This window comes from Felis catus, chromosome F1 (genome assembly GCF_018350175.1).
Source record: "Felis catus isolate Fca126 chromosome F1, F.catus_Fca126_mat1.0, whole genome shotgun sequence".
Lineage (NCBI taxonomy): Eukaryota > Metazoa > Chordata > Mammalia > Carnivora > Felidae > Felis > Felis catus.
In genome coordinates this window covers 68,051,261-68,075,229 of record NC_058384.1, presented here as the reverse complement: position 1 = coordinate 68,075,229, position 23,969 = coordinate 68,051,261, and the positions used below count along the sequence as shown (strand labels likewise).

Sequence of the window (23,969 nt, the reverse complement as noted above, 5' to 3'; positions counted from 1 at the left end):
TCTGCCTTCGGGTCCTTTATTTGGGAGTTAGCTAGGAGGCATCAGGAGGGGAGGGAGGTGAGAGACGGAGGGGCTGGGGTTCTGAAGCCGGAGATGGGCCGCTCTGGGTGCCCTCGGGCTGAGGGGGTGTGGGAATCCTCTCAGGTGGGGCCCCTGCATCTGTGTCCTCTGTCCTCTGAGTCCTCTACGGGGGCCCCTTCTCCTCGTCCAGGTCACTAGCGAGGAGAGCGGGGGAGCAGCTTGGTCACCAGTGCTGTTTCCACAGGTGCGTCCCCGCCCTGTGGTTCAGTATTTACTCCTGCTGCTCCTCCAGACGCCGGCAGGCAGGTCCCCGTTTTAGGCTGGCGCTCACGGGCCAGTGGGCAGTCCCTTGCCAAGGTCGCATGGCCAGTTAGGGCAGAACCGGTAGTGACCTCAGAGCTGTACCCACCCACTCGTGGCTTCCCCGTTCCCACGACCCAGCTCTTAACTGCAGTGAGCCCCTCGGGAGCCTCTGAAACCAAAGCTTCACCCCCCACCCCAGCTCATCACTGCTCCCCCTGCCCCATTTGTGCCAGCCTGTGCCCACCGCACCCTTTCCTTACGCAGCCCTCCCGGGTGGAGGAGACTGCCTGTCTTTCCCAAACCCTGCTGGCACCCGGCCGCTGCACCCCGGCCTCTGGTGGCACCTGCTCTCCCCCCCTTCCCCCCACCCCCGCCACCGACAGGGGCTGCCACTGTCTCCCCAGTCACCTGCCCCACCCCACCCAGGCTGCCTGTACCAGTTTCTAGGTGCTTGTGTGGCCCCCAGCCTCCTCGCTGGGGACTCACCCACCTCTCTGGCATTTCAGTCCTTGACCTCTGACCTCCACGGCCATAAAGACCTTTGCCTCTGCCTCCACTGGGACACCCCCGAACTTTGGCTGCCCTCTGGATTCATCCCAGAATTCCTCCCTGGCCATGACCCATTCTCTGTGTCCCTCCCGGCCACTAACACCTCCCGGCTCCTTAACACCTGACGGACACATAGACCCCGGACGTCCCCCTGGCATCAGCCCCTTCTCTGCCCCAAGGCCGGTAGTAGCACTCTTACTGAAGACACCCCAGCTCTCTCCTCGTCTTGTCCTCTTCCCCACCCAGAAAGAGCCTTCAACCCTGTTCAAATCCTGTCCGTGGGACCACTTTTCCCAGAGAAACCCACATAACCAAGCATACTGGAGTCCGTCATTATAGGCTGTGGTTTTCAGCATCATCTGGGCCTTTTACGCTGCCTGGAAATCCCTTACCCTCCCAGCCAGCCTCTGCACACTCCCAAGGCAGGTGTTTTGACCTCTGGTACCCGCTCCTCGGAGCCTTTATTCTGCTCCCAGCCCCTTACATGCTGTCTCAGCAGGGCTCCCTTACATCTGACCGCCCCCCCCCCCCCCCCACCCCCCCCCACCCCCGCCTTCCCGCCAGCCAGCCCTGCTCAGAGGAACACGCCCGTCCCCCTCCTGCCACAGGTGCGCCGCCGCCCTGACCAAGGCCACCCGGTCCACCTGGCCTACACCCCACTTCTCCGGTGCCCCCTCTTTCTCCTCCTAAAGGCCCAGCCCCCCCCCATCCTCGGGGAAAGAAAATCTTCAGCGTTGGCCCCGCAAGCCCTACCCCTGCTGTGTGAGGACTGCCCCCCTCTTCGGCATCCGGCTTCCCTTTTTTAACTAGAGCAGTTATATTTAAAATTATCAAGCTTCTCGCAATTGTGATACAGAGCCACGTACCCTTTGTTTCAGAGTCTTGTCTGCCTATCACCCTTCAGCTCATTATGGTCTGGCTTTCCCGGGACCACAGAAAATGTTCCCACAAGCGGCCACGGCGGTGACCTGTCAGCCACCAGATCCACTGGCCAGGCTTCGGCCTCCTCCTCCTCACCCATCTCATGGAATTACTGTGCTTGGCCCTCTGTGTCCTCCAGCCTCTCCCCTGCTTGGTTTGTGTCTGAGCCCCTGAGCCCCTGCCCCGCCCTCACCCGCCTCTGCCGCAGCCGGAAAGTCAACCCTGGCGCCACAGGCCCAGAGCCCAGGCCTTTTCTCGCTGGCCCCTGGGCGTCTCCAGCTGGCCTCCCTCCAGATACCCCAAAGAAGTTCTCCAACCGAGCCATTCTTCCTCCCCCACAACCTGTTCGTCCGCCAGCACCGCCGGCCCCAAGCACAGACCCCTGCCACCCTCAGCACCTCCGTCCTGAGGCCACACCAACTTCTCGCCGCCTTCTTAGCTTATTGTCTTAAAGGACAACTATGAACGTGTCCCTATCCGACCGAGGGACCTTCGGATGGTGAGGAAGGCGCTCAGCCAGCTCTCCACCCTTGACTTCCCAGCTCATCTCCCCGCGGCGGCCTCTGACTTCACCCGACAGACACACACAGCCCCGCCTCCCGCCCCGAAACAGCTCACTTCTCCAGGCTCACCCCGGCCTCCCCTGAAACGCTATCCTCCGCCAGTCAGCCTAGCAGACCCCCAGGGTGCCCCAGCCCACCTCTTTTTCACCTCTCCCCTGCAGCCTTCATTAATACGACCCCATCCCAAAGCCATCCTGCTGTTCCTGCTGTCCGCCCTGCCCTGAGCCCCTCCTGAGCTGGGGCCCCTCGGGGCTGCCCTCACTCATACGGTCGGTCGGTCGATGTCACTCCCCCAGTTTGGCGGACTCCTCCAGGGCATGCCGCTGCCACAGAACGGGCACGGGGCAAACCTCCTTCCCTCCCTGTCCTCTCCCCTCACCTCTGCCTCCAGCTCCAGCAGAGGGCCGGCACCGGAGAAGCCCTTGCAGATGTGACAGGACAGGCCCAGGCCTCCCAGGCCCCATGTCCGGCTCGCCCCTCACCTGACCTCAGGGCTGGACCCCGAAGGGAGGGTCCTGCCCATCGCTTCCTGCAGCTGTTGCCTCAGTAACCACTCCTGCTCGGGGTCCTGTCTTCGGGCTGCGGCCAGCCATCGCCGGGGGCCCTCCTCGTCACTGGAGTCCCTGGAGAAGCCTCCCGTCACGGCCCACAGAGGTTCCGGGGGAGGGTGGTGCCCCCCCCCCCAACCCCACAGACTCCGGCCGCCCCGTCAAGCTGGAGACTCACAGCTCGGGGTCCAGGTCCCCCTGGTGGGACAGGGGAGATGCACACACGGAGCAGGCGTTGTCCAGGAGACGAAAGCAGGTGGAGCAGAAGAGACCTGGGAAAGGGGGGGAGGGAAGGAGGTGACTGGGAGCCCCTCCCCCCACCCCGAGCCCCCAGCCTCCAGCCTGGGGGGAGGGGGGAGGGTCCTTGGCATGGTGCCTGTGTGGGGGGGGGGAATGGCTACAGTGCCACTCTGGCATAAATTCCGTAAATTCCGTTACCACCAGGAGAGTCAAGGCAGGAGAGACAGCGGGCTCCCCGTGGTTTTCCGTCCACGAGAACACGCGTGGTAATGACGGGGGGGGGGGGGGGGACGGCTCGAGAGGGCAGTTCCAGGAAGGGTCCACGAGGGAAGGACCACAGGGGATTGTCACTCGTCCCACGGCCGTGGTGAGCCCCAGCAGGGAGACGCTTGCACCCCAGGACTCTTACCTGGGCAGCCAGGGGTAGCGCAGGACACAAAGGTCTCCGTGTCCTCCTGGTCGTAGCCCTGCCCACAGCCCAGGCAGTAACCCTGCTCCTGCCAGAAGTGGGCGACCACCGGAGCCAGACAGGAGCATCTGCGGGGGGTCCCAGACACTGAGCGGGTGGCCCCCCAGCCACCGCCCCCCTCCGAGGGTAGGCCTGCCCGCAGCCTGACCTCCATCCCTCTGACCGTAGCCACGGCCTCTGTGTCCCGCCCTCCTCCTCCCTTCAGGCCACCCCCCCTCCCCCCGCCCAGAATTCTCAGCCCGAATTCTCGTCTCTGCACGGATGGTGCGGAACGGGCACCCTCTTCAACCAAACCTCTGGACGCCCGGGAAAGTGTGATCCGTTCTGACCTCTGGCTCTTTTTCTGTCCCCTCTTGCCCCGCCCCTGGAAGGAAGGACAGTGGGCTCACCGCCTGGCCAGCCTCCGCAGGACACTCGCGTGGCCCAGGTCGGCCGCCCGCCGCCTCACTGCTCGGTGCAAGGCAGCCGACAGACTGGTTCGGCGGCTCAGAAGTACGTTGTACAGGTAAGAGATCCTCTCCTGGTGGAGGGGAGACCGGGGTGGGAGCTCCCTGAGCCTGTTTCATGTGCCGGGAATGCCGTCTGCCCTCTGTCCAGCTCCTATCCCTCTAGGTTTGGCCTCTTCCTTTGGGAGCCTCTGCACATCCCGGGAGCAGTGTCCTACTCCCCCCTCTGGGTTTTCATACCACTGATAAATTCACTCATTCCCTAATAAAACATTCTCTCTCTCTTTTTAAACATTTTCTTTCTTGGGGGCCGCCTGGGTGGCTCAGTTGGGCGACTGACTTCGGCTCCGGTCATGATCTCACAGCTTGTGGGTTCGAGCCCAGCGTCGGGCTCTGTGCTGACCGCTCGGAGCCTGGAGCCGGCTTCGGATTCCGTGTCTCCCTCTCTCTCTGCCCCTAACGCACTCGCATTCTGTCTCTCTCTCTCTCTCTCTCTCTCAAAAATAAAAAAATAAATTAAAAAAATTAAAGAAAATTTTTAAAAATTTAAAAAAGATTTTCTTTGTTTTAATTTTTAAATGTTTTTTAAGGAGATTTTTTTTTTTATTTTTTAAAAATTTTTTAAAGTTTTTATTTATTTATTTTGAGAGAGACAGAGCGCAGTCTGGGGAGGGGCAGAGAGAGGGGGAGAGAGAATCCCAAGCAGGCTCCGAGCTGTCAGCACAGAGCCCGATGTGGGGCTCAAATCCACAAACCACGAAATCACGACCTGAACTGAAACCAAGAGTCTGACACTTAACTGACTGAGCCACCCAGGTGCCCCAATGGTTTTAATTTTTATTTTTGAGAGAGAGAGAGAGAGCACAAGCAGGGGAGGGGCAGAGACAGGGAGACAGGGGAATCCAAAGCAGGTTCAGTGCTGACAGTAGAGAGCCTGATGCAGGGCTCAAGCTCCCGAACCGGGAGATCACGGGGCTCGAACTCACACCCCGAGTTCAAGAGTCGCAGGCTCCCGGACAGCCAGCCAGATACCCCTAAAAACACTTTTAAGTGTAACATCTTGTTCGCGGCCGGCCTGCCTTGAGACTGGGAGCTCCAGACTGCATCTTGGCGACCGTGGGGCAGCACGGTGACTGGCCTACGCTAGATGCCCAATAAATGGTTCGCAAATGAGTGAGCAGGTGGCCGGCGGCCATTCACGCCCCAACACGGCCCCTCCGCCCGCCCCCCTCCCCTTGTCGTTCACAAAACTTCGGAGACAAGCTCGGCCTCAGAGAGCCCTGCCCAAGGACGCCCCGTCCCTCAGCCCCATCTGGGCCCAGAGGCCAACAGTCCAGGCGAGGCGCTGTGGGGGTTCAGCCGGAGGAGAGAGAGGGCTGGGGCTGCGGAAGGACTCGAAGCTCCCCCCACCGAGACAGCGCGCACTTGGCGCGCGGGGTGGGGGCGGGGCGGCTGTGGGCCCCTCACCTGCTCCCGGGACGGGTAGTACCAGGCACATATGACCTGCCGCAGCCTGCTGACGTAGTTGCCACACAGCGTGATGAAGAAGCACAGGCCGTACATGATGCCTGGGGGCACGCAGTCCCGCTGAGCTGCTGTCCCTGGGCACAGGGTGCCCCTCGTGCCCTGAATGCTGTCTGCTCCCCCTCCCCGCCCGGGGGCACCCCCCCCCGGGTGTGGCCGATACCGATGACGACGTAACCCGTGGCGTCAGGCTCCGAGGGGCGCAGGACGCAGCGTGGGGACAAGACGCTGATGTTGCTCTGCTGCAGGACGTCAAACGCTGACACCAGGTCACGATAGATCTTCCCGGCGTAGCCGGGACCCTCCACGGTTATGGACACTGCCACGGGGCCTGGCACAGAGGTGCCCTGTGAGGGCCCGCAGGGCCGTGTCCCTGCCCCCTCTCTCCCGTGCGGGAAAGGCCACGTGCACTGGGGGGGGGGGGGGGGACAGCAGACAGGCCTCCTGCCCCCAGCCAGGGGCCTCTGACAATGCTGGGCCTAACCTCAGCCCCGACCACCGAGGAGGACTGGCTCCAGGGCCCCGAACTGCCCCGCTCCCCCACGTGAGACGGCCTGGATGGTCACCGAGTCCCTCCCCGGCCCCCACGACTCTCCACTCTCCAGAAGCGTTCCTTGCAAAGCGTTTGCTAAGTGCTGACTGTTGCAGCCACGGGGCTGAGTGCTCTATTGATCGTTTGGGGCTTTTTTGTTGTTTTTATTTTCTCCGTTGGACCTCTGGCAGACGCAGGATCAGATTAATTATATTCTGTGGTTTCCAGCGTGCTCTCAGTCAGGGGCCCACCCGACCCCGACACACGTGGGGTCACGTACCCCCGAGCGGCTGCCGTGCCCCGGCTCTGCGAGGCCGAGCCACTGGCCTGAGGTCAGCACCTCGCGGAGGGCAGAGCTGGGACGGCGGAGCCCAGGCCAGTGTGAGTCCAGACCCGGTGTTGCTAACTACTCTGTTATGGTATAACCACGAACGGGACACAGGGGTCACCGGGCAGAGGACAGAGTTGGAAGAGGGGCGAAGCCAGGGGCTGATGAGTCACAGTGACTTGGGGACTTCGGGGCATCGTCCCCTGGGGCCGGGGAGGACGGGAGGATGCCGGCCAGGGGGGCAGGGGGAGGCTCAGGCGCTCACTGCGGGCCACGATCTCCCCCTGCAGCTGGTGCCGAGCCAGGTCCAGCACCCAGAAGACGGCGTAGTCCAGGAACACCAGGAGGAGCACGAGGAGGAGGTACCGGGCCAGGTCGAAGACTGCCAGGATATAGAACACCCGCTCCCACCGGGACAGGAAGACGGAACCTGGGTGGGAGGGCGGGCAGGAGGGTGCCACCGAGTCCCCTCACCACGGGACTCCAGCCGCCCGTCCCCTCACCCCCAGACTCCAGCCCCCTGTCCCGTCCCCTCACCCCCAGACTCCCAGCCCCCCGTCCTCTCACCCCCGGACTCCCAGCCCCCCGTCCCCTCAGCCCCGGACTCCCAGCCGCCCGTCCCCTCACCCCCAGACTCCCAGCCCTCCGTCCCCTCAGTCCTGGACTCCCAGCCCCCCGTCCCCTCACCCCCGGACTCCAGCCCTGGGGGGAGAGAGCTCCCTCCTGGGGAGGGCTCCTGCCCCCACCGAGCGGGCGCGTTGGTTGATCTGGAAGGTGTAGAAACTGTGGGGACCCCTGGGCCAGGGCTGGAAGTGGCGGCGGGGGGTCGTGGTGGGGGGCTGTGACGTAGGAGCTTAGCTTCCAGGCCTGGGCCCTTCCAAGTCTTCAGGAACCCGCCCTCCTGGGGGTCCCTGGCCCATTCCTCCCAGGCGGCATCTCCATATTAGCACATTTGCACTTCCGGCCTCACCCCCAAAGCCTCCCTTCCCTCGGCTGGTGTCCACTCCCCACCCCTGCCCTCTGTCCGGACGTCAGGTGCTCCCGGAGGCACCGGCCCCCTCGTCACGCGTCTGCGTGCAGGGACCTTCCCCTTTCGGACGCAGTGCCGTGTGTGGGGCTTAGGGTCGGGCCGGCTCGGCGTCCCCGTCTGCAGATCCCGGGGCCCTCACCGGGCTGGATGTAGTGTCGGGCCTCGTGGGCGCTGAGCGGCAGCACCGTGGGCAGGCCCGCCCTGGAGCGGACGTCTTCCATGAGCAGAAATCGGCTGGTAATGTAGATGTTGTCGAAACCGAGCCAGTTCAGGTAACGGTACCGGTAACACAGGGCTCTGGGGGAGTGTCCGCGAGGCCCCTCAGCACCCCAGCCCAGACTCCGCTGGGCGCCGCCCTCCCGCCCCGCACCGCGGCCCCCCGACCCCGGCCCCCCTGAAGGCCGCCGGACGAGCCGAGCCCCGGCCGCCGGAGCCCCCCAGCCCCTCACTGGAGGTAGAGCAGCGGGAGCAGCAGGGGCGCGGTGTAGCCCATCAGGGCCAGGGCCTCTCGGACGCGGTGCAGCTTCACGCCGACGGCTTCCTGCAGGTCCAGGGCCACCTGGGACAGGCTCCGGGAGGCGTTGAGATCCACAGAGAAGTGGTGGGTGGCCGTGACGTTGAACTCAAACTCCTGACGCACCCGGTTGATCAAGTGCCTCACAGCTGGGGCCGGCAGGTGCCGCAGGGCCGTGAGCCAGGAGTCAGGAGACCAGGGCCTGGCATGGCTGGCGGGCCAGCCGGGCCCCCGCACTGGGACCCAGTGTGGACTGGGGAGGGGCCTCCGCAGTCCATGCTGTCCCCGTGGCAGCCTGACTCCAGTGCCACCCGATGCCCTGGGGTGGGGGTGGGGGGCCCTGATCCCCTCCCGGGTCCTGCTCTGACGTCCAGCCTGGGGTGGTGCACCTCCCTCTTGCTGGGCCTCCCTTTCCTGGGTAACTTCCTGGGGTCCTTTCCTTCCGGCCCCTGCGTTCTCATTCTGGGCCAGGAGCGGGCCGAGCAAGGAGGGGACTGCCCCAGGAGCACCCCCTGGGGCGGCCGGGGGCAGGGGGGACACTCACGGGGGCCAACGGTCTTGCGCAAGAAGGGCTGGATGTACTCGGGGATGATGCAGAACACCTGGACCACTGAGACCCGGAGACTGAGTGGGGGGGGGGGGGAGACGCGCGGCCCCTCCCCCTTGGGGACCTACTGCGCACAGAGGCCTCCGGCTTCCCACCTTTCCTACTGACCTCCAGGCTGGTCCCCTCTGGCTCCTCCCGCCCCCCCCCCGCCCCGCCTCCCCCGGGGGCAAGCCTGGGCTCTCTCTCACCGCTGGCCAGTCCGCACAGCACCAGCTTGAAGGGCGTGAGCACGAAGCACAGGTGATAGGCTCGCGGTACGGTCCTCATGCAGCTGTCCTTGGCGCCGTCGAAGACCCGCGCGCACTTCACGTAAGGGTTGCCCAGTTCGGCGTTGCACACGTCCCCGATGTGAAGGAGCCAGTACCACACGTTCCGCAGCGCCCTGGCTGGGGACGGCCGCGGGGCTGGTACGCGGCTGGCGGGAGCCGGTGGGGGGGGGGGGGCTGCAGCATCCCCCCAGGGGGCGGGGGGGGGGGGCTCCGGGACAGCCCCCGGAGCAGGAGACACCTGTGGCCAGGGGCTCGGCTGTGCTGTACCCACTGGGGACTAGTCAGGGAGGGGCCCGAAAGGCCCCCGGCGGGGACAGGGGTGAAGAGACAGGGTGCGTTTTGACCCCCGCCCCCCAAACAGACATTCGAATGTGCTGACCTACGTGCTTCACGCCGTCCATGATCGACCGAAAGAACTTGCGAACCCGGTCAGCCACCTCTTTGGCCTTCTGGGCAATGGCCTTAATCTTGTTCAGGGCACCTGAGAGGCAGGGGCAGGGGCACTGTGGGGCGGCCCTCACCACCGGCCTCCCGGTAGGGAGTGGGCGGGAGGCGGGTCTGGGAATCCGGGTGGAGTCGCCCAGTGAGTGAGGTCAGGGGTCTAACTGGGCGCCCGGAAGTCAGGGCCCCAGCGGAGAGGAGCGGAGCCAGAGACACAAGACGAGGGGCCAGGGGGGCCTTACTGACGAGGGGCCGCTTGGCCCGTTCCAGCGCTTCGGCGGTCTGGTTCAGGGCCAGCTCTGCCCCGCAGGCCACGGCCTTGCTGGCCTGAGTGAAGTTGTGCAGGGTGTTGGCACAAGGCCCTTGCAGCACCAGCCCAAAGGCAGCCACCATCAACAGGGCCCGGCCCTGCTCTGGGGGAGACGGCTCCATCAGAAACAGGACTCCAGCCTTGCAGGCGGCAGCATCTGCAAGCCTCTCAAGGAAGCCTCCAGAATATTTCCCTCGAGCCTCCCCCTCCCCCAGGATCCCTCCTGCCCCTCCCCCTGGGTGCCTCGCTCACTGGAGAAGGCCTGGGGCAGCAGCAGGAGGACGGTGACCCGGACCTGGCGGGAGAAGCCCATGCCCAGGCCGAGGAAGGCGGCCAGAGTGAGGGTGCCCACGAGGCAGGCCCAGGGGCTGTGTTCTTCCACCAGCAGCTCCAGGAGCCCATAGGCCGTGGCCAAGGACAAGCCCAGGGCGAAACCCGCCACGCTGCGGACCACGGCCCGCGACGTGCTCGGCTCCTCGGTCCCCACGGGGGCCATGGCCGTCGGGTCCAAACGTGTGCCTGTTTCCAGGAGACGCCCACGGGGTTCTGGGGCTCTTCCGGGCTCCCAGAATCCCTCCCCACATTCTAAGGTTCCGAGGCTTGTACCACACCTGTGCCGGAGGGCCTTACCCAGCTGCAGGACTGGGGAGGGGGAGGGAGGTCTTGAATCTCCTGCCCCAAGTCTCAGAGCAGAGGGGCGAGGGACACAGACCAGACAGGCTGTGGGCGCGGCAGAGGGGCCGGAGCGGAGCGGCCAGAGCGGAGGACACCTGTGGGACGAGAGCGGGTGCAGACTCATGGTCATCACACCTCATCGGGATGGAGCCACAGGGCAGAGGAAGCTCCCCCACACCAGTGAGTCAGTCCCAGAGACCCTGCCCTTCCCCAGGGCCTCCCAGCCCCCAGGCATCCGTCCAGTGTCTCCCGCCCCCCCTTCCCCCACCGTGGGTCCCCCAGCGTCCACCCCTCTCACCCAGCGGCACCCCCCCCTCCAGCCGTGCCCTCTCCTCTTCTCTCCCTCCCCTCTGCCCTGCTTCCTCAGGGCCCCCCCGCCTCCTCCAGGAGGCCCCAGGTTTCTGCAGGTCCCCCAGCCTCTCCCCCCGCAGGCCCCTAACCCTGATGAAGCGCGTCCCAGCCAGAAGAGTGGGCTCTTGGCCCTGCTGGGCTAACGTACTTGACCCCGCAGCCATGCAGAGGCTCCTGAACTGGGGGCTGCCGGCCCCCTGTGGCCGTTTCCTGCAGCGCCAGCCCGGAGAGTTTCCGGTCACTGCTTTCCTGCTGGGGGCAGGCACTGGAGGGCTCCTGGCCATGGGTGAGTGTGGGGCCCCCCGGGGCAGGGGTGGGACCCATCTTCTGACCTTCGACTTGACCCGTGCACTCGTAGGTCTCTTTCAGCTCCTGGTGAACCCCATGAACATCTATGAGGATCAGAAGGTGGTGACATTGTACAGCCTGGTGGGTTAGTGCTGGCTGAGGACAGGGAGGCTTTGGAGGCTGGGGGGACAGGCCTGGAGAGTCCTAGGAGGGAGTCCCGTCTTGTTTCTTCTGTCCCCAAGTGTCCCTGTGGCTCCAGCCCCCTGCCGGGCTTTGCAGGGAGATTCAGGGAGAAGAGGAGGACCCAGTCTTGTCGTCTAGGGGCCCTTCCCAACTGGAAAGGACTCCGTGTTACATGATGCAGTTCACACCCATCTCTTCTGACCTCTCTGGCCTTGTTTCCTGCCCCTCCGTTCGTTCATTCATTCGTTCGTTCAGTCAGTCAGCACTCACTGAGTCCCCACGAAGCTTCAGCAGTGAACAAGGTCCGCGAGCCTCGGGTGGGGACAGTTAGGCAGTAAAGGAACACTGAGTAAGAGCATTTCTGATGGTGACAAGGGCGTGAAGAGAGGAAGCTGGGGGTTTGGGAGGAAAGCGGCCGGGGCGGCGCCGGCCTGAGTAGTCAGGGAAGGCTTCTCGGAGGCGACACTGCCGTGGGGGGGCTCATGTCGAGAGGGGCCAGGCTGCAGGAACAGAAAACCCACCTGCAAGTGCTTTAACCACAGAGAAAGTTGGTTATCTCAGGTAACAACAGGTTTCCAGGTCGAGTGGTGTTTGGAGTCTGGATAATTCAGCAGCTGGGTCAGCCCCCCCAGGGACCCAGGTTCCTCTTGCCTGGTTTCTCCGCCATCTTTGTTTTTTAATTCTATTGTTTATTTTTTAATTTACGTCCAAGTTAGTTAGCATATGGTGCTACAGTGATTTCAGGAGTAGATTCCTTAGTGCCCCTCCCCCATTTAGCCCATCCCCCCCCCACAGCCCCTCCAGCAACCCTCAGTTTGTTCTCCATATTTAAGAGTCTCTTCTGTTTTGTCCCCCTCCCTGTTTTTATATTCTTTTTGTTTCCCTTCCCTTATGTTCTTCTGTTTTGGCTCTTACAGTCCTCATATGAGTGAAGTCATATGATTTTTGTCTTTCTCTGACTAATTTCACTTAGCTAATTTCACTAATAATAGCCTCCAGTTCCATCCACGTAGCTGCAAATGGCAAGATTTCATTCTTTTTGATTGCCGAGTAATACTCCATTTGTGTGTGTGTGTGTGTGTGTGTGTGTGTGTGTGTGTGTGTGTATCACATCTTCTTTATCCACTCATCCATCGATGGACATTTGGGCTCTTTCCGTCCTTTGGCTGTTGTCGACAGCGCTGCTGTAAACGTGGGGGTGCGTGTGTCCCTTCGAAACATCCCACCTGTATCCCGTGGAGAAACGCCTAACAGGGCAATTGCTGGGTCGTAGGGTAGTTCTATTTTTAGGGTTTTTTTTGAGGAACCTCCATCCTGTTTTCCAGAGTGGCTGCACCAGCTTGCATTCCCACCAACAATGCAAAAGACATCCTCTTTCTCCGCATCCTCACCAACATCTGTTGTTGCCTGACTTGTTCAAGTTAGCCATTCTGACAGGGGTGAGGTGGCATCTCAGTGTGGTTTTGATCTGTATTTCCCAGACGATGAGTGATGTTGAGCATTTTTGCATGTGTCTCCGCCATCTTGGGCCTGGCGACCATTCCGCCTCGGGTTATGAATTGGCCGCGCGGCAAATCCAGGCATCTCGTCTTTATATAACAATGTCACAAAACCAGAACATTCCTTCTTCATGTCTCCCGTAAGGAGGAGGAAGACATTCCTGGACCCCCAGCCGGCCTCCCCGCACGGTTCTCTGACCAGAGCCACCTGACCTGTGTGGGGCCAGAGGGAGCGGCTCCTTCACTGACCACAGCCCCACTGATGGCCTTTCCCAAGGACCCTTGCTTGCTGCTTGTTCTCGTTTAGAAGACCTGCTCACATCATTGTGACTGTTTCTAGGGTTTGAAAGGTCCGAGCCAGTCTACACCAAAGGTCCCCTTGCTGCATTCTCCAGCCTCTTCCCCACTTGCACCCCTGCCCTGCCCCCTGCCCCCCTCACCCCTTGTCCCCAACCCCCTGCCCCCCACCTCCCACCCCCAGTCCCCTGCCCCCAAACCCCTGTCCCCAGCCTCCTGTCCCCTGCCCCATGTCCCGTGTCCCCTGTCCCCCCCACCTCTCCGCCCCCTGCCCCTTGCCCCCTCACCCCCTGTCTCCCACCCCAACCCCCAGCTCCCTGTCCTCAATCCCCAGTCCCCTGTTCCCTGTCTCCTTCACCTCCCTGCCCCCAACCTCCAGTCCCCTCCCCCCTCCCTCCCCAACCCCTTCCCCAGCCCTCCCCTCACCCCTGCGGGATGGGGGTCCCATGGTGGAGGGGGGGCTTGCCTTGTATTTGTTTCCCCACCTCCTTCCTCTTCTGCTTCTTCTGATGTCAGAAGGGATTTGAGGGAAAGGGCCTCAAGCTCGCCGTCCTCAGTGCTGTGCGGGGCCCTCTGCCCTGGCTGGCAGGCTGTCCCACTTCAGGGGCCTTTCAGGGCATCTCTGGAGGCTCCGTGTGGACCTGGGAGGTCCCGTGTTCCTGCTCAGAGCAGTTCTGTTTGGCCGACGCCTGCAGCTCCTGCCCCCTGGCCTCTTCTGTGCCGGTCCCTTGGGTCTCTCTGCCCCCGAAAATGCCCCCTTGTCCCAGAGAAAATGCACACGTCCTTGCCCTGCCTCGATGACAACCAAGCGTGGCTCCCAAGTCGTGGTCCCCCACGTCCCCCGGAGGGAGGCCTGCCGGCACTGTGGTCACCTCTCCTCCCCCTCTGTGCTCCAGGTGCTGGGGTTCAGCGGAGGCCGCCTCCCTCTGCCCCATCTCTGCAGGGGCCCCGTGGGGTCTCTCACTTGGCACAGATGGAGCGCCTCTCCCCTCCCCTTCCAGAAAATTCTGGTTTCTGGTCTTGTCTTTGTATATTCTGGTTGGTAGAGGGCCAGAGACCAGTTTTTTCCCTTGTGGACGCCCAGGGAGGACACCCGCAGCCCCGTGGGGCTCTCTTCGGAATGTAGGGCAGCGACTTGTCAACAACCATCGTCAGTTTGAGTCTTTGTCCAGAGGCCAAGACCACAGAACAAACCCCTTCCGTGTCCCGTTGTACCACGACGGGGCTACACAGATCCACATTCACCCCCGGGGGCTGTTGCCCTTGAACCGAACTCAGGTTGCGTGAGAAGGAACGTGGCAAGGGGCGCGACTCGCTGCTCGGGGCACACCTGTGCGACTGGGGGAGCCGGCCCGGTGGGGAGGGGGGAGCAGGGCCCTGGCGGGGGGGGGGCGGGTTCCATGGCTCAGAGGCGGTGCCGCCTGGTGGATTCCGGGACCAGCAACAGGCCTGTGTGGGTCAGTGAAGTGGGTGGAGGTCCGAAGCTAGGCGGGGGCCAGGTCAGAGGGTCCACAGGCCGCGTTACGGGCCACGTTACGTTATGGGTCGGATCCCAAGGATGGGAGAAAGCCAGCGGGTGGTTTGAGGCAGAGAAGGAACACGATCAGGTTTGTGTTGACAAGGTCACTCTGGCTGCCTCGTGAGCACTGGGGGACAGGCTAGTGAGAGAGGGGGACGTCGGGACCGGTTGGCCCCAGCCAGAGGCAAGGGGGTCCCTACGAGGGCGGGGGACACAGGGGGTAGTGTAGGGACTTAGGATTCGCTTTGGCGTCAGGGACAAACACTATTTCACAGGAAGCTTCTAGGTCCCCCGACCAGCTCACGCTGTTCCTTTGGCCTGGAATGCCGTCCTGCCCCCTAACGACACTTACTCACCTTCAGCCCCAGCTGACACATCATCTGCTCTGCCCGGCCCTCCCAGCCCCACCCTCCTCCCCACAGAAACCCCGATCCCTCAGCTCCCGCGACGCCTCCCGTGCACTGAGCGCTCGAGGGTAGTCATCTGTCCACCCGGCCGTCTGTCTCCCTGCATGACGAGCTCCGAGGAGCTCACTGTCTCCTTGCAGAGACCATAGGGAGACACTCGGAAGCGCGAACACAGACCGGCAGGGCCGTGACTCAGGGCTAAAATTAGGGGCGGAGGTGGTGAGTGCGGTAGGGCTCAGGGCACGGGGAGTCCTGGGGTGGCTGTGAGGACCGGGGACTGTTGCCAGAATTGTTCTCTTGCTTTCCCCGCTCCCTCAGCACGTAGGGCCTGTGGGAGTCCAGCCTGGAAATGACAAGTGCTCGCCCCCTTCCCAAACACAAACACACCCTCCTGCACACGGTCAGTCAGTGACCATGGCTTCTCAACCTCCCGCGTCTCTCCAAGCCCTTCCAGAGCCCGCCGCCGCTAAGCTGTGTACAAGGCTGTTGAATGAATGAATGAATGAATGAATGAGTGGCCTCGAAGGCCTATTAGAGTCCGTGCAAATGGGGGCAAAGGCAGTACGGTGATGGTTCTAGAAAGAAGCTGGGGGGGGGGGCGGTGCTCTGGTAAGCCTGGTGGTGGGCCAGGGGGCATCTTCACTCTGCCTCACCACCTGCCGCTCTCTCCTGACAGGCTTGGGGGCCGTGGGCTGGGGGACCTCCCCTCACATCCGCTGTGCCAGCCTCCTGCTGGCACCCAAGATGTTGGGCAAAGAGGGCAGGCTCTTTGTGCTGGGGTACGCCTTGGCTGCCATCTATGAGGGTGAGTGCGTGCCCCTGAGAGCGTCCCTCCACGTCTCCAGGCCTCCTTAGTTTACCAGGAAAAACAGTCCGGTGTTGATGACATGACCTCTCACCGGCTTCTGGGCCCCATCCCTGCACGGCTCCAGCAGGCGGCCCCCGTATGCCGAGCAGGAGCTGAGGGGACCTTCTGAAAGCGGCCTAGCTGCGGAGGGAGACCCCCTGTGGCGTCTTCCCCCAGGACCCGCGGCCAATCTGCGGCACAACCTCAACGAGGTGGTGGCCTCGCTGGGCTGCACGGTGGAGCTGCAGATCAACAACACGAGAGCGGCCTGGCGCGTCTCCACCGCCCCACTGCGCGCGGTGTTCAAGGGCCTGCTGGTCAGCACCCTGCGCGGCAGGGCCTGGGCCCCTCTCCCCAGGGGGCTCCCACACCTGCACTGGGAGCTGTGACCCCCAGACTGTTTCCCAGCCGGGCACCCCCGGCAGTTTGTGCAGGACTGTCCTCAAACATGGCAGGATGTGCCCTGGGCACTAAACACCAGGAATGCCCCCGCCCCCAGTCATGGGACGTGCCCCCCCCCATCTCCAAACACCTGGGTGGGCGGGGCTCTGAGCAGCTGAACCTGAATGTCAGGAAACCGGTGGCCTTGGCCTGGAGAAGTCAGGAAGCCTCGGGGGCCCAGGGAACTGCAGACCGGACGCTGGGGTTGCAGGGGTTGGAGGGTTGAGGAGTTGGGGAGACCGGCTGACCGCGGGGACACTGGGGACGGGGACATTGAGATGGCAGAGTGGCCTGGGAGGTTAGTGTGAAGGGTGAAGTCCAAGGGCCTGGGGAGCCGGGAGGGGGCAGAGAGGAGGTGCCTGGTGGGACAGTGGAGCATAGGGTGAGGGGCTGTCTCAGGACTCCCTGAGGGCCCGAGGGCGGAGCCAGAACTTGGCGGTGGGTGGGGGGGGCCAGGGGGGTCGGTGCGACCTCTCCTTCCTCACCCTCCAACCCCAGGGCAGCAAAGTTTCACTGAAAGCCGAGACGCAGAACCTCTCCAAGGCCTTCGAGGACCTGGATGCCCAGGTGAACAGCGAGATGGGCTACAGCCCCGAGGACGCCGAGAGCCCAGAGGGGACGGCCCGAGGCGTGGGGACCCACCGAGCCCCACCTTCCGGGCGCCGTCTCTCCACACAGAAGATGTACGAGCTGAAAACCAGGCTGCGCTGTTCCTGTGAGGGGCGCGGGGGTGCGGGCGGGGGGCCGGGGCCGGGGCCGGGGGGGGCGAGGGGTGGGGGCCTCAGGCACCCTGGCCCCCTCCCACAGACGTGGTGGACCGGGCCATGCTCAGCTGCCGCCGCTGGTTCGACCAAAAGCACGAGCGGTGCGTGGAGCGCGTCCGGGTCCCGCTGCTCAACCACCTGCTCTGCCTGCCCATGAAGTTCAAGTTCTTCTGCAGTATCGCCAGGGGTCAGCCAGGGGTCAGCCAGGGGTCAGCAGGGTAGCAAGGGGAGGGGGACACCAGCGCCCAGCCTGCCCCCTCCACTGTGGCATTGCCAGGGGTCAGCACAGTGACAGGAGGGGGGTGCAGCCCGGCCCCCTCCCCTGACTGGCGGTGTGACCCGGTTTATATGCACAGGAGGCTCCGAGTTTCGTCTCTTCATCTGAAAGGCAGGGGTAATAAGAGTACCTACCCCGTCAGGGGTTTCTGAGGGCTTGAGGGGCAACACACGGGAAGCTAGTAACAGGGCTGACACAGGAATTTTCTCATAAATGTTGGCTGTCATTATTCATGGTTGGCATGGTTATAAACAGGTAAGAAAACCGCGGGAGAAACGAGGCCTCGGTCCGGGAAGGGGGCTCGAGGAGAGGGGGGAGGGGAAAGACTCGGTGCCGCGCCGAGAGACAGGCAGGCTGCAGGGAGGGGCCGCAGCGGGGAGGCGGGGGGAGCGCGGCCCCTGACCGCCGCTGTCCTGGCTGTCCGCCGGCAGCGATGGAAGTTTGGTGCCGCAGTCGCATCCCAGTGGAGGGCAACTTCGGGCAGACCTATGATTCCCTCAACCAGTCTGTCCGCGACCTGGACGGGGAATTTTCAGCCACTATTGACCTCAAGGTAGGAGGCGGGGCCTGGGGGCTGGGGGTGGGGGGAGCTAGGGAGGAGGGAGAGGACACAGGGCCTGAGCCCTGACGAGGCCCAGGAGGGAGGGAGAGGACAAGGGGACAGGTGTCTGTGCTGGGACGCCAGGTGCGAGAGGGGAGGGCGGCAGCTCCCAGCTGACGCAGGGGAGCAGGGCGGGGGTCGCGGGGGTGGGGGTGGGGGATGGCGAGCAGCAGGAGGGTCCTGGGAAGAGCTGCCCCCCCCCAGTGGGCGGCGGTGGCGGGGGGGGGGGGGGGGGGGGGTGGGGACACGGCGGCTGCATCCGGCTGCGTGCGCCCCCGCACCCCCCAGGAAGAGAAGCAGGTGGCGGTGCTGGGCCTCAACACGAGCTGGGAGCACGTGAGCGCCGAGCTGCGGGACCTCGTCCGCCGCCAGGAGGCCCAGCTGGGGTGGACCCTGGGGCTGCTGCGTGTGCTGCTGTCCTGCACCTTCCTGCTCGTCCTGCACGCGTGAGCGCCGCGCCGGCTCGGGTGGGGCCCCCGCGGGCCCTCCGCGTCGCCTTTGGGTACAGCGGCAGCCGCTGATGACACAGAGTCAGAGGAAACGCGGGCTTTTGGTCAGGGACACGTGGCCCGCATTCCCACACCTTGAAAGGGAGGCGTCTTCATTTATCTGCCTCCTTCGGCCTTCATCCCAGCGCGGACTTTTTTACTTTTAGCTTTGACTTTTGATTTTTCTCTTGCCCTTCACGTTCCCCTTGGCTCCGACTTTGTCCATTTTTATCGTCCAATTCTGCCTTCATTTTCTCCCGCCTGCCGCGTTGGCAGCGACTTTCCCAACAATTGGACCAAAGTCCTCAACCCCACCCAGCCTGGCGTCCAGCTGGGCCGTCCTGGGCCTCACTCTGTTTCCCTGGCGACCTCTGGACCCTCTGTCTCCTATCACCGCCCCTCACATGCCCGAGACGGGCAGGGGCTGTCAGGGGCGGCCACAGGGGCTCCTGCTCCATTGTCCCCCCGGCTGTGGGGCAGCTGAGGGGCAGGGGTCCCGAGCGAGCCGAGGGCCCTGTGGGGAGACAGACGTGAGGGAACCATCTTCCCGCCCTCAAGATGCTCACGGTCTAGGGGAGGCAAGAGAGGGAGGCACCCAAGAAGCACGGACCGTCCGAGGGCCGCACTCGGGACCGGCTCGGGGACCCGGTGGGAGCTGAGTGCGTGCCCCTGCCATAGCTGGTTCTCTTGGGCAAGGGTCCTGGCATCTGTGGGGTGCGGAGGGCAAGGCTGGGCTTGCGGCCTGGGCTGAAGTGGCCATGGCCGGAAGAGTCTGGAAAGCCCTGCGGGCCGGAGGCTGGGAGGCCAAGGTGGGTCAGAGGTTAGGGAGCCTGGCGGGGGAGTGGGGCGTGGCAGGAAGCTGGCCCGAGACGGAGGCAGGAAGAGGCGAGGGGCACCGGGTCCCGCGCCGGCTTGGGGAGGGAAGGAAGGAGGCACAGAGAGTCCGCTTCCAGGCTTTCAACCCGGTGAGGTCACCGGCTAAGGGGCAGCGGGGAGCGGGCGGGGCAGGTTCGGGCGCGCCCGGCAGCGCTCGGTCTCTCCACAAGGGGGCGCTCGCGGGCTGGCCTTGCATTTCTCCTCTTTGTCCCTTAGAGGCAGGAACAGGGTTTCCACGGGTCCCGAACCACGAGCACTGGACAGGGCTTACGTCATGTAACTCAGTTTCAAACACGTCTCCAATAACTTTTTGTCCTTAGTAAACTAAAACATTACGTGGGACTTTGGAGCATCCTCAGGGGAGAGGGAGCCTCGGGCACACGGAAAACACTGCCTTACTCAAGGGTGTGGTGGGGAGAAGGGAAGTAGGTGGGAAGTGAGTTTTGCTTGAAGTGACCTCCAGGAGAGGTTCTGCCGAGATGAAAGCGGGAGTCCTTCACGATGGCGGGCGGTTCTGCAGCCTTGAGGGGCTTCACGCCCCGGTGCCTTTGCTCCCGCTGTTCCCGCTGCTTGAAATCCACCCTGCCGGATCCGCGGCCGGGAAGCCTCCCTTCCAGGCCACGTACACGACCCCCCTTGTCTTCTCGCTTGTGTGCCTGCCCGCCTGGCCCTGGGCTGCAGGCTGCCGGGCGGCAGGGCCGTGTCTCCGCGTGCCGAGTGGCCCGTTGAATGAGCGAGCGTTCGGGAAGCCCGTGGTTGGGGGTGGGTGAGGACGACATGGACCCGTCCCCGTGCCCAGGTCCTTCTCCTACGCGGACAGCTATAACGGGGACATCCGCTTTGACAACATCTACATTAGCACCTACTTTTGCCAGATCGACGAACGCAGGAAGAAGTTGGTGAGTGGGCGCAGCCCTGACCCAGGGTGCCCTGCCGTGTGCGCCGTGTGGCCTCGCGCTCCAGGGGGGACGGAGGGCAGAAGGGGGAGGGCCCTGGTGTCCCTCACCGTGTGGACGTTGTGTCCAGGGCAAGCGGACTTTGCTGCCACTCCGCAGAGCCGAGGAGAAAACCGTCATCTTCCCCTGTAGTCCCTTCATGCAGGCCTCGGAGATGAGAAACGTGGTGAGGGTGGCGTGGGGCGGCCCGTGGACCTGACAGCGGGCACTGGCCGCGTGGGGCGGAGGGCAGGGCCACCTGGGAGGGCTCCAGGCCTGCTGCTCCTGTCCTCGGGCAGGTGAGGGAGCTCGCAGAGACTCTGCCCGTCCTGCTGCTGCTGCTGGTGCTGTGCGGCCTGGACCGGGCTCTCTACTCCGTCTTCAACACCATCCGCCATCACTCCTTCCTGCAGTACTCTTTCCGCAGTGAGCCCGCGCCCGGCCCCTGGGAAGTCCCCCGCCCCACCCCCGCAGCCACCCCACCTGACCTCGTCCAGTGTTGTCACCTCCTCCTGTGTCTCACCCCTCCCTGGCCATCTCAGGGTCAAATCTCAGCCCTGCAATCTGACGGAGGGGGCCTCAGCTCCCTTTACATCCGCGACAGGGAGGGGTTAGCGTTCAGTGAAGGGAGGAAAGTCCCGCGCTGCAGAGGACTTCTGTGCCTTGAACCCCACCCCTCCACATCCAGTCCCTATCCTGCCCCTCCCCTAAACCGCAACCCTTTCCTGACCCCCCCGTGGCCTCAGGCAGCCATAAATTGGAGGTGAAAGTCGGGGGGGACTCCATGCTGGCCCGGCTTCTTCGGAAAACCATTGGAGCCCTGAACACGTCCTCAGAGACCACGGTGGACTCCAGCAACCTGCGTAAGCCATGCCGGAGGCCGGCTCGGGGGCGAGGGCGAGGGCCCTGGGTCTCCCCGAGGCAGAGAGGTGGCGAGATGGGAGAGGCATGCTGGGGTTGCAGGGATGAGGGCGGGAAACGGCAGGGGAGGCTTGGAGAGCCTGGGGTCAGAGGAGCATAGACGCTAGGGCCTTGGAGACAGAGGGTCCCAGCGCCCCCAGAGAGCCCTGCCCACGATGGACACTTTCTCTCTGTCCGTGCCGTGCTGAGCAAATAGCCCCGTGACCCCGGTGGCTACGATGTCCCAGGTGCAGCCTGCAGGGCGAGGGGCAGGCGGGAGGAGAGCCGGGCCACCAGAGACACGTCCCGGTGGGGTGACGGCCCGGCCCTGCCCCAGGCTGCCTGCCGCAGCCCGTGAGCCTGAACCCCAGGGCCTACGTGAGGGCCGCGCTCCCCGTGGGCCTGCTGCTGTGTCTGTGCCTTCTGCAAGCCTTCGGCTACCGGCTCCGGAGAGTCATCGCGGCCTTCTACTTCCCCAAGGTACGCCGCCCCCACCTCACAGGCCCGCACCCTGCCGACCGACCCCGCCATGAGGGGACGCGCTGTCACTACCCCTGACGACCCCCCCTCCCTGACCCCAGCGAGAGAAGAAGCGGGTCCTGTTCCTCTACAATGACCTGCTGAGGAAGAGGGCGGCCTTTACGAAGCTGAGAAGGGCTGCCATCGTGAGCCGGGCGCAGCGGCAGAGGGCTCCCGTAAGTCCAGGCTGCCCACCCCCCCACACCGCCGCCTCCTGTGGTTCTGAGGACCCCGGGAGGGGCTTCTCCCGCCGCTCCGTCCAGCGCCGGGGGGGCCGGCCTGCGGAGCTCAGCAAGTTCCCACGAGATGCACACCGGGGGCCCTGGACGTCCGGCTCCCGGGGGTCGGGGCCGAGTCTGCCTCTGTCCCCCCGCGTTCAGGCCAGCCTGAGACACTCAGTGGGCCGTCAGGACACAGGCAGAACAGAGGAATCAGATTTGATACAGCCTGACTAGAAGAAAGCAAGGGGGCTTCCCCGGGATCAGGGGACCCGAGGCAAGCCACAGATGCTACTGCGAGGTCACAGACCAGAAGCTCGGGGCCTCTGCCGGAGGTGGGGAGGCAGGTGGGCTGGGGGTCAGGGAGGCATCGTGAAGGGGCACGTGGCGGAAGGACAGAGCACACGGCCAGAAGAAGCAGGTTCCAGCCCACGCTTCCTCATCAAGCTGTGTGACCTTGGCCACGGTCCTCAAGGGACCTCAGAGGGTGGACAGATCTGCAAGGCCTGTGCAGAGATCAGTGGCAGTGAGGTGTGGGGTGCTGGTGCCAGAGGGCCTGGGTTTGAATCCTGGTTCCTTCGTCACCATGGCAACGGGATCTGCGGTGTTTACTTAAAAGCTGTGCCTTGGTGTTCCCCTTCTGCAAGACGCAGTGAACCACTTCTCCATCTGGTTGTTGAAAGGGTTAGAGGAGCCTCGCTGTCATGGAGCAGGCGCCTAGCAACTCCCACGCACATGTTGTCGTCATGTGACCCTTCTTGGTGCAGGACCCATGTTGTTGAAAAAAAAAAAAAGTAGCCATCCTGATTTCACCAGCCCTAACAGAGCTCTTGGAAGCGAGAGACCACATTTGCTGAAGTTTTCCTCTAGGGCCTAGGTCCCCCGCCCCGTGACACACGGAGGCTAAATGAGCATCTGCTGAGACAGAGCGCACTGTGAATCCGTGACCTGGTCTGGAAGTAAACTGGACTCTCAGGGGCAGATAGAAGGGCATTCGTCCCAAGCTAGGGGAACAGAACGTGCGAAGTCTCAGAGCCCGAGGGGAATGTCAAGGGCCAGGGCTGGTCTGGGGGACTGGCCAGAGGACGCAAAGTTCAAGTAGGGGTAAGTTAGAGCAGAGGCTGGAAAGGGACCGGAGTGTGGAAGGCTCTGAAGGCCAAGGCCAGGAGTTCTGCCGCTGACATGCAGTTTCTTGAGCAAAGACTGAGCCGATAAGGTGGCCTCTAGAGAATTCCTGGTAATAGTGCGGAGAGGGGCGGGGAGCCTTCTGAAGCAGGCTTGTAATCTGGAATCAGGGCAGCTGCGTGCAGCCAGGTCTGGCCGTTGACTATCTGTGCGCCTTTGGGAACTCGCATAACCCTTACGAGAGTCCCCTTTCTGGCCTGTAAAGCGGAGAACACAGGGGTAAGAGTCTTATGTGTCCGACTCACTTCTCAGCCCACCCCGCGAACAGATCAGGTGGTTCACAGGGAGGTACAGGTGATGGTTGTTGCTGCTCCCAGCTGGGGGAGTGGAAGCTGCACCCCCAGTCTCCATCACCGAGCGGGGGAGGGAAGCTCCCTAGGCCCATTTGCGTAGCGACCTTGCCCTCCAGGCCCCGCTCCCCGCACCCCTTCTCTCCCCCGGGCTCCCGGCAGCGCCACCACCTGGCCGACGTCCTGCACCGCCGCTGCCCGCTCCTGCGCCGCTGGCTGCGCCGGCGCTGCGTGGTGTGCCAGGCTCCCGAGACGCCCGAGGCCTACGTGTGCCCGACGCCGGACTGCGCGGCCGTGTACTGCCGCTCGTGCTGGGACGACATGCGGCGGCGGTGCCCGGCCTGCACCCCGCGCGAGGAACTCTCTTCCTCCGCCTACAGCGACAGCAACGACGACGCCACCTACGCCGAGTGACGGGGCGCCTGTCGCTGTCCCCCCTCCCCAACCCGCTCCTCCGCGGTTAATAAAAGCCCCTACACTCCCGACGCCTGCGCTTCCCAGGGGTCTGAGCCGCCCACCGGATCCCCGCAGAACCGGGCCGCCGACGGGACGCGGGAGGGCAGCCAAGCTGCTGGGAAGGGGTCGGGCCCCGGACCGGGTGGAGGCGCGCCGCCCAAGCCGGTCGGACCGGGCCTCGTTCGGCTCCCACCCCGCGCAGCAGCGGGAACGCGGCGGGGCCGAGCCGCGCGGGCCCCGCGGGAGTCGCGGGCGGGGGCGGGGCCCTCCAGGGGCGGAGCTGCGGCTTCCCCCGGGGGCGGGGCCTGGCCCTGCGCCCCCGGGGCGGGGGCGGGACG

General features: G+C 64.0%; 2 protein-coding genes across 18 annotated transcripts; one reads left to right on the top strand and one right to left on the bottom strand.

Moving 5' to 3' along the window:
* On the bottom strand, positions 1-10,017 carry DCST2 (DC-STAMP domain containing 2). Of its 2 annotated transcripts, none has more exons than XM_023247712.2 (15): positions 9,868-10,017; positions 9,548-9,713; positions 9,244-9,345; positions 8,784-8,981; positions 8,533-8,598; positions 7,924-8,137; positions 7,614-7,771; positions 6,710-6,874; positions 5,748-5,915; positions 5,528-5,628; positions 4,004-4,134; positions 3,555-3,682; positions 3,084-3,177; positions 2,840-2,980; positions 1-215 (listed from the first exon to the last, which is right to left on the bottom strand). In XM_023247712.2, exons 1-15 carry the CDS (start codon positions 10,015-10,017, stop codon positions 185-187), a joined length of 2,013 nt encoding a protein of 670 aa, XP_023103480.2. In that variant the 3' UTR covers positions 1-184. The 2 variants fall into 2 exon arrangements, with proteins under 2 accessions (XP_023103480.2, XP_044905155.1); XM_045049220.1 differs by having other exon boundaries at positions 9,548-9,632.
* Positions 10,018-10,109: 92 nt separating this feature from the next.
* On the top strand, positions 10,110-23,660 carry DCST1 (DC-STAMP domain containing 1). Of its 16 annotated transcripts, XM_023247717.2 has the most exons (16): positions 10,110-10,470; positions 10,802-10,927; positions 11,000-11,074; positions 15,511-15,639; positions 15,859-15,998; positions 16,621-16,837; positions 16,930-17,073; positions 17,595-17,716; positions 18,053-18,210; positions 19,928-20,027; positions 20,155-20,250; positions 20,363-20,489; positions 20,810-20,926; positions 21,301-21,443; positions 21,545-21,658; positions 23,338-23,660. In XM_023247717.2, the coding sequence occupies exons 1-16, from the start codon at positions 10,110-10,112 to the stop codon at positions 23,587-23,589; spliced, it is 2,421 nt and encodes an 806-aa protein (XP_023103485.2). In that variant the 3' UTR covers positions 23,590-23,660. The 16 variants fall into 16 exon arrangements, 15 of the variants coding, with proteins under 15 accessions (XP_023103485.2, XP_023103483.2, XP_023103484.2 ...); XM_023247715.2 differs by having other exon boundaries at positions 10,802-11,074; XM_023247716.2 differs by lacking the exon at positions 23,338-23,660 and having other exon boundaries at positions 21,545-22,540.
* The last annotated feature ends 309 nt before the right edge of the window (positions 23,661-23,969 follow it).